Raw genomic sequence first — 9,772 nt, forward strand, 5'->3', positions numbered from 1 at the left:
TATGTATTATTTGTAAAAAAAATTGAATGATAATTATTAGAATTGAAATATGTCGATGATTAAGTGATAAAAATTTTAAAAAATTGAAAAATAAAGTAGGTTTACATTTTAATTCATTATTTTAGATTTTATATAATGATGTGGAATGATTTGGAGACTCAAACTAAATCCATCCTAATTTCACTATCTTGTGAAAACAAATTATTCAAAATAAATTGATTTTTTTTCGATTCATAAAATATCATTTGTATTTTTATTGCTCATGGGTACTAATAGAAGCGAGATCTAATCCAACATGTAGAATAATGATTTTACAAAAAAACAAAATTACAAAAGAAGAAATAAATGGCAAGATCCACTGATATTTATTTTTCACGATAAAATCTTTTCACAAACTAATAAAATAAATTTTAATAAATATAATTTTTATATGCATGAATTGCAAAAAAAAAAAATCTGTAAATATTCGGATGAACGGAGAGTATCGTCAGGTGTCAGGACAAATAAAATGAACTCGAAAAATAATCACAAAATCATGTGGTTGCCAACCTATAATTGATCATTATTTTATTGTTTTATATCTCAAAGTACCAAGAAAGTCACGACCCTTGTATAAATATCATCATCCATTTTCCCAAGCGCTTTCTCTTTTTCTTTTCACTCCAAATCTGTTTCTCAATATACTCTCCTCTTCACCACCAGATTCATATCACTCTTTGCGAATTATGAAGAAAATCAAATCAGGTTAAAATATTCTATCTTGCAATCACCCTTCACTTAATTTTGTTTTAGTAGTAAATCTTGATTTTCTTGTTTCTTAATTAGTCATTTCATTTGTAATTAACTGTAATTGATTCTTGATTTCTTGTTTTAGATCACCCATTTAGATGAAATATATGTGTAGTTATAAATACAGAAGTTCTTGTTTATGTAGGGTGAGAAGTGATGTTCTTGATCTGAAAAATGGGTTATTTTTGTGTTTAGGTTTTGAGGCTTTTTGTGATGTGGGTCTTGGAAAATGTGACAGAAAGAACTGAAATTTGCAATCTTTGGTAAAGGGTTTTTAGGGTTTGGTGATTTTCTGTAGCTTGATATATAGAAATGATGGATGATGGTAATGATAATGATGCTAGTGTGGATGGTATGGTAATGGACTTGGATTTGAATCGAGAGCCCGAGATTGTTAGTTCAGGATTGGCGTTGGGGCCTTTTATAAGTGAACTAGAGAATACCCAAGATCGAATTGAAGACAGGATGCGACAGCTTGAGGAGGTTTCGTCTAGGGCTAGGCAACGTCAGAGGTGGAGACAGACTCGAAACTTGATTGCGGAGTCGAGTAGTTTTGTTGGGTATGAGCCGAGAGGGGTGATTGAGAGTGGAATGCGTAATGGGGAGGAGAGACTAGCTGGTTGTAAAAGGGATAGTAGTCATCTAGTGGCGAATGCGTTGGAGATGGATTTGGATACTGGAAAGGATAGTGGTAATAGTGGGGGACTTTTTGATTGTAATATATGCTTGGACATGGCAAAGGAACCTGTAGTGACGTGTTGTGGTCACTTGTTCTGTTGGGCATGTTATTATCAGTTCTCTGTTGACTCGAACTCGAGTGCTAAGGAGTGTCCTGTTTGTAGGGGAGAGGTCACAGATGCAAGTATTACCCCGATATATGGAAATGCCAGTAATACCCAGTTGATGGAGACTGAGACTGGCTTGAAGATACCTCCTAGGCCACCAGCACATCGTATAGAGAGTGTGAGGCAACAGCGTGTCAACCAACGTATTACCCATATTCCAGTTGCAGAAGCACTTCGACGTATAAGGATTAGCATTGGGGCAACTACAGAGCAGCCAAGACAGGAAGGTGTTAACAATGTGCCTGGAGAACAGCCCACACAGCCGAATCTTCCCAATGCAAATGCTTCTGTGGGAACTAGTTCTCCAGTCTTGCGAAGAGCTGAAGTTGGGGGTACCTGGCGCCTGCGTTCCCGTCAGTTTTCCAGAGTATTATCAGAAAGTGCTGCTTCACTTTCTTCCGTTTCATCTGCATTGAGTAATGCAGAAAGGTTAGTTGAAGACCTCGAGACTTACATTCATGGCCGCCTTCTGCGAAGAACTGATTCACAGTTCCGTGCAGTTACTAGTGGGGATATATTTAGCAGCAGTGATGCTGCTGCTGTGCGAAGAGCGCTCAACACTGTAGATTCTAGTAGTGAGGCAAATTTAGTAGTTAACCTCCCCTCGATTTCTGAAACATATAATGCTTCTGTTGCTGTTTTAGAAAGTGGTGCCCCTGTTGAAGGAGATGTAACAATGTCCCGTCCTTCCTCTTCCAGAAGAAGAAATGGTGCTTCTCGGACTTCAGATGTTGATAGTGGAGCCTCTCGAGAATCACGGAGGAGAAGATTGAGGTGATTTAATTTTTCAAACTCAAAGGAAAATATGCGTTTTCATCTCTTCGTTTCTGGAAGTTTAAGTTTCTGTTGACTTACGCTTAACATGCATCTCAACACATGTATAAATCAGATAATTGCAGGCAATTAATTTCGAATTCATTAAGTACTCCCTCGTTGCTACAATAGAGACATTTGGCTTCTGTAATTTGTTTGTTCATCCTGATATAAGCATAGATGTGCATTTATGTGTTTCTATATTTGCTTTTTATGTGTTTCTATGTTCCAACATTTGAAGAAACTTTACAGTTAATGCATGCATTAGTTATTAGTCATTACTATAGGTAGAGAAGTTGCAAAATACTACTCATCCCTTGTAAGTAACTCCCATCGTTAAATTTGTATTAGAATTTACTTTTTATGTTTTTCTAATGTACCAAGTCAAATTAAATGTTTACACTGTCCTTTTTTTTTTTTTTTTTTTTTTTTTGCTAATTGATTATACACGCACACGTGGGGAGTCGAACTCCCGACCTCCCGCAAGGGGGTACAAGAGCTCTACCGCCACACCAACACCTTGTTGGCATGTTTACACTGTCCTGTTCGAAGTTTTCTGACTTTCTGAATTTATTGAAGTTAACAGTGTTCTCTGAGAAGCTGACTCTAGTTTGCCAATTATTGGTTTAAGTATTACAGTAGTTTTTTGGCTATTAATTGTACAACTGTATCTTAATGAATCTAGTGCTGCATCTCTTTAAAATTCTCTACATCCAAAGCTCATACTTAAGTTCCTGTAAAATTGTTTGCGATGCATCTTATTAAATTGTTTTTTAGTTGATTTCTAAGGTGTAAAGATTAATAAAGGAATAAGTTAAATTACATTTAGTACAAGTACTCTCATGAATCATGATATACTGTATTTTACCATATACCTCTAGTCTTTCATTAGCCCCCAAGACTTATTATACACTGTGTTTAGTATAATTTTTTTCTTTGAAAAAGAGAAGTCTCCCAAAGGATATTCTAGTTCTGTCAGGTACCTAATGCACTGGTAATCTTACAGTGTATGGTAATTAATGGAAATCTTGGTGGAACAGAAATACAGTGGTTTGGTTTATGTATGCTCAAGTTCTTGGGAGAAGCTGTAAGTAATGTCAGTAGTCTGTTGCTTTTTTAGTAAACTTATCAAGTGTATTTGGTAGTGTGTGACCTTATTGTTTCTTTAGCAGAGTATGAAATATAGAGCATTGATGCGATATCACCTCACCATCATGATGGTTTTGTCGACAAAACTTAGAGCCTCTTTGGCAATGTTGAAAGTCAGTGGCTTAATGTTGGTTTTGTCTTTTTGACTCTAAACTGAAAAACATTTGTTTTTATAATAAGTCGTCATCAGAAATAAGCGAAACTTGAAGCTGAAAAATTTCTGTTTGATCATAAATAAGCGAAACTGGCTATATCTGTTGGTGTAATAAGCCAGAAATAGATCAGAAGTGAAACTAAAGCTCACCAACAAGCCAGAAATAGATCAGAAATAAGTGAAACTAAAGCTAGTGGTTAGTTAGTGATACTTTTCAGTTTTCGGTGGCTTAATTATTTATTTTTTTGGATTTTTGATAAAAGATACCTATAGCCATAAGTTAAATAACCTAAATATATATTTTGAAATTTTAAACTCAGAGCTTATTATATCACATCACAAGTCACAATTTTAACCCTAGCTAAAAGGGTTAGGTGTATGTGATGAAAATTTGCTATCATCTAAAAAAAATCTTGCAAGTAAAAAAGCTATATATATCTATTATAAGAGTTTGAATTATACGGAGATGAGTTGAGTTTATTATTAATAAAATGTATTATGCACTCTACTTCATTTTGAGAACAAATAAAAGTCTTAGTTGCCCTGAAAGTTACAGGGAATTGGATGTTAAAAACAATGACGACGATTTAGGAAAAGAAGAAAACAGTGACGACGAAATTTGAAAATTGGTAACATACAACAAATGAAAAGGCCAAAATGGGGAATAATGAACTTCAGAATTTGAAGTCAAAATGAATTGTTATCATCTGTCATTTTAACTCACAGAAAAAGTTTAAAAAAAAAAAAAAAATTGTGAACAGAGGAGGAATATTAAAACATTGAGATATTGTAAAAAATTGGTTTGACTTAAAATGTTTAAATTATTGGAGAAATATGACCTCGGGTACTGAGGAATTACTTCTGCATCATTTTGTTGTTTGATCCTTTTATTTCTGTGGCTGAATTTAAGAGTCTTAAAATGACACGTTCTTACAGTAGACCTGTTCTCCCTCCGTTTCAAATTACATGTACACTTTAAAAAAATCACACAGTTTAAGAAAAATGGTTGTTTATAAATTAATTGCATTAAATGACCCTAATATGTGGTATTAGGTTGATCTAGGAAATATAAATAAAATATATGTGGAGTGGAATTGATTTTGGAAGTATGATTTTGCATTGAAAGTTGAAGTGGACAACTAATTTGAAACAAATTTTTTTTTCAAAAGTGGACATGTAAATTGAAACGGAGGGAGTATATGATTAGATGACAGAGATCAGGTTAGTTCATTCGAACAAAAGACTACTCTACATCTCATTCTGGCTTCCCAGGAAATTTGATTAGTAACATGATAGTAGAGTCCAAAATGCATCACAGTTATGTTTTTTCTATAATCTAACCAGCAATCTGTTAACTAAGATACTCCTTCTAAAGCTGCATGTTGTTGCAGAAGTATAAGTAATTAGGTTATGCCCCAGTTCCTTCCTTTCCGTGGATAGAAAAAGCTATATTTGCCTATTTGGTATAGTAATAAGTTTCCATTTGTATCATCTATGCACTGGATTTATCAGTTCCAAACTTGGTGCAGTCAAGGAGTTGTTCAAGAACCATGATCCTTCCATCATTGACCGGATCAGCGATGAATCCGTGAGGTCACACGACTGCTTGAAGAGTTCTCTGTTTTTCCTCCATACTGGATCACCTCAAGGCCAATATGTACCTCTGTGCTCTTCAACAATAACCAAGGTATTGGCACTCATTATCATAATTTTATATAATAGTTTATAATTTCTTTGAAAACGCTACACAATGTAGAGTTTATCCTTATTTTAGTCCAAGCCCAAATCCATAGGAAAAACACATGAAAACCTAACAAATTTAACGCTAGATAATGTAATGTTAATTCATAACATTATTTTATTCAACATTTTAAGCCAAGCTCATGAAATATCACGTTCTGAACGCTACATTGTGTAGCGTTTTATCGTTATAAGTGACTTGTTTCCTCGATAAACAATCATCTATCTTCAGTACTCTCGATTAAATTCTGATTTCATTGTAGAACACACGATTTAATAAGAGCTATACTAAAACCGACCAAACCTGAAAAATGAAACAGATTCGGGTCACAGAATGTTGTCAACATGAAAACGTGGTCCTGTAATTGCCTTGGGCTTTCGAATGGTATGCTTATGAGCCGGGCCTTATAGAAAAAACTCAGTATATGATGGTGCAAGGATGGCCAATTAGCCCAAAGTTTGGTTTTCAAAATGGGCTTTTGCTTTTAAACAGTCATGATAAATCCTGTACGTGAATTAAAATTATATGGGATTATGATTGTGATGATGATGAATCCAACACTCCTTTCATCGTTACACCTACACTTTACGCTTATCATTGACCATAACAAAGAAGAGCGCACTAGCTCACACTTTACGCTTATCATTGACCATAACAAAGAAGAGCGCACTAGCTCACTTTTTCTTTAATCTGCTGCATGCAGCTTATTTGATATTGTCTTTTAAAGGAAAGCCTCTTTCACAGATTGTCCTCACCCTATTCTTATTTAGTTGTTTCATTTGAAAATATAAGGTATCTTAAGAAATATTTATATATTTTGTTTCATGTTTATTTTTAGTTATTGTATGTAAAATAAGCTGCAAAGTCAAACATTGGAATAAGAATTGTAAATTATTTTGAATAAAAATGTAATGGTATTCTGAAAACTAACTGAAGAAATAATACAAGGACAATGAAAGTATATAGTTTAGAGTCAATTACTATGTGATAAAGTGTATATTCATCTATGCTTTTATATTACTTTATTCTATATTCTTAGTATTTTACAAATAGACTTAGGTTCTGTGAAGACCACATAACTTTGGAGACTTGGAGACCAGCATCCAGACCATTAATTTAGTTATAATCCAACGGCTATTATAAACTTAATTTATAATTAAAATAATCTGTACATAACTACACCTTTCTTCCCGTATAGCTTAATCTCTCCGTATAGTAAACATATACGATTATCCTTAACCACTAACTGTTCCCCTGTTCCTCATATTTTGTTCTCCTGTTCCTCATATTGTTCATCTGCATGTTCGGTTCAATTGTTTTGCACGTCTTGTTTTGTTTTGCATATTTATGACTTGTAGTTAGTGAAAGTTCTGCAAATGGTGGTGCAAATGGTGGTACATGAGAAGCAATTAGTTTGTCGTTGTAATCCTGTATATCTTTTTGTTGGCATGCAACAATGATCCAGGGGACAATGCACGAATGCCCATTATCACTGTTCTGCACTTGTTGTTTGATATTAAATTTATCCCGCAATCCCTTTGATTTGATTAAAGGGAGAAATTGGAGAACAATTAATTTATAATTGTCTTCAGATTGGAGTAGAAAGTGGGATATTGATATGTAGTAGTATAAGATTCAAAATACGGTCCTTGTTTATCACATACAGGTACTTATTTTACATTTTTAAAAATGGAAACACTTATCTATCTGTATTTCTAATTAACCGTCCATTTATGTTTTGGTCCAATAGTGTTGGATGTGGTCTCCAAAGTCTCCAAAATATTTAGTCTTCAAAGATCCCAACTCTTTACAAATAATCAGGATATTAAGAATTGACCAAAACTCTTTCTCCCTCTCAAAACCTAGCCTCCACTAAAGAATTTTGAGGGGGCTTCCATCGGTTTTCACCGGTGGAAAGCCCCGATTTCCTTTTTTCGTTTGTTATTTGAAATCTTGTTTTCCTTTCGATAAGTTCCCAATTTATTTGGGTTTTGTTAGTCTCTCCTTCTTGTGAGATTTGGTTTTTGTTTTGGTGTGTTTTGATGTTCTCCATGACCGAGGTTATAGATCGGCATGATTTTCATGGGTTTGATTCAGGTTTGAAAGTTATTATGGAATCGCATCTATGGTCGATTGTTCAGAACATTCAGGTGAAAGCCAATCGGGTGAAAACCAATCAGGTGAAAACAAGTACATATATTCAAATCATCTTCAAATCGCTTAGTTGCCTCTCCAAGAAGGAAGAATTCAACAGCGATATAATTCAGCGTCTGTCCAATTTCGATTATATTTGTAGATGTCGTATGGCTTTTGATTAATGAATTGATTCTTTTTTATTCAAAAAACAAGTGTTTAATGACAGAAAAATAAATATTTCTTGATTTGGATGAAATTAACTTATTTGAGTTTAATTAGACTGAAATTGGGATTGTATGGACAATCTGTAAAGCAATTCTTGTTTAGACCATAACTAGAGTTCTAGACATCAAAATTGGATGATTCAACAGCTCACCCAAAGATAACAAAATCTTCAACAAGCTAAAGGTGGTCTAATACTTAAAATCCAGTGGAAGCAGTCCAGAAATAGGCATGAAAATCAGTCTATGAATTTTCTTATAAAATCCAGCTTGTTTTGAAAATTGGATTGTTTTTCAAGGAAATCATTAAAAACACTATTATAATTAGATTTTGTAGGATTGGGGAGAGAGGATATATCGTGTGTATTGAGAGAGAGAAATTGTGAGAGAACTTGAGTAAGGATTGAAGAGATTTACTTTAAGTTCGAGAGAATTCATTTGTATTTTCAAAAACTCTTACACTCTTGTGACATGGTTTCGACTATATTGTTAGACCTAAAATCACTATAGAATGGGGGTTAAATATAGTAGATACAATCAAATCGATTTAAAAAATGCAATATATAATATAAAAATCCAGTTCTTATTGATATATAAATACTTTTACTGAATAATCAACTACTCTCCCATATATGTATGAGTTCTCGCTAAGAGCTGCTAGGTTACAAGAAAGATATTATTAATTTAATATTCGACATATAGAGTGTAAATCTGTCTGTCTTTATATAATACACAGTTACAAAATATTATCTGATTGGTACGATACTAATCAGCTTCCTAAAATATATCAAGAGAGATTTGTAAATCAATCTTCTTGAAATCCTAAGTTGTTCAATCTCCATAGAGTATATATACTTTACTTAATCCAGATCCGCTCTTGAAAATCAGTCGCTACAAATTCTGAAGAATATTCGCTATCAGCAAACTCTGACATTTTCATTAGTTGACAAACTCTGATTTCTAACACAAACTCTGATATGTAAATCCTGAAACTACACAAATCAGGAAGTTCTGATATCATCAAACATATTTAACAGTCTCTCCGAATTTGTGCATAATGAAAATATATAAGTTATATTTGATGATGTCAAAACATATAAATACAAATGTAATTGAAATTTTAATAATGACAATAATTTACAACTTACAAAATTTTAGCTACAAAATATTTTACTCAACAAACTTATGTCCAGGAACTCTTTCGACATAGTTTGTGATCAATCTTTTTTCAGCATCTATCAGAGTTCGAATCATGTAAGTTTTGATAAACTTTAACTCTTGATCATCCCATCAGTTTGATAAATGACAGGCTTAAAGCTTTAATTTTGTTTCCAGTGCCGGCCCTGGACCGGTGCAACCAGTGCTCCAGCACTGGGCCCATTGGTCCAGGGGCCCAAAATTCTTTTAGGTCCAGTGTATGTGTTGCTATACTTCTACAGGCCTTTTTTTCCCCCTGATGCTACTCAACGCACTCAACGCAAAGGCCACGTACGTTACCTGCTCCTCTGCTCCATTAAACGATCGGTCCAATTACATAATTAACTTCAAGTTTTAAGTTCTAATTCAGGACGTCAATTCTTAGAAAAACAAAGGTAATGACTTATTTCAATCTTTTAATTTAGTTGTTTATATATAATATATTATCCCAAAATTGTAGTAACTACTGGCTACTTGTTTATCTAATCTCTAATCTAATACTACTTATTTGTTTTATATATATGATTTCTATGATCAGTACTTTGTCGAATAATTTTTTTTGCAATTTTTTTCAGTTTGGGATTGGGGACTTGATAGTTGTTATTGATTGGAGTTAAAGGATTCTGCCACTGCTTCACTACTTCAATACTTGTTCTCCCGTTTATTCAGGTTTCACTTCCTCACAAGTCATACATCTTCCCGATTGCTTGCTATTTTAGTGCATAAA

The 9,772-nt window shown here is 33.7% G+C and overlaps 1 protein-coding gene across 1 annotated transcript; it reads left to right on the top strand.

Annotated features, from left to right (window-relative positions):
* Nucleotides 1-598: 598 nt before the first annotated feature.
* Nucleotides 599-2,646, top strand: LOC108219361 (uncharacterized). The gene is made up of 2 exons (XM_017392774.2): nucleotides 599-744; nucleotides 985-2,646. Exon 2 carries the CDS (start codon nucleotides 1,102-1,104, stop codon nucleotides 2,410-2,412), a length of 1,311 nt encoding a protein of 436 aa, XP_017248263.2. The 5' UTR covers nucleotides 599-744; nucleotides 985-1,101; the 3' UTR covers nucleotides 2,413-2,646.
* Nucleotides 2,647-9,772: the final 7,126 nt, after the last annotated feature.

Source organism: Daucus carota, chromosome 4 (genome assembly GCF_001625215.2).
Source record: "Daucus carota subsp. sativus chromosome 4, DH1 v3.0, whole genome shotgun sequence".
In the NCBI taxonomy this organism is placed as follows: domain Eukaryota; kingdom Viridiplantae; phylum Streptophyta; class Magnoliopsida; order Apiales; family Apiaceae; genus Daucus; species Daucus carota.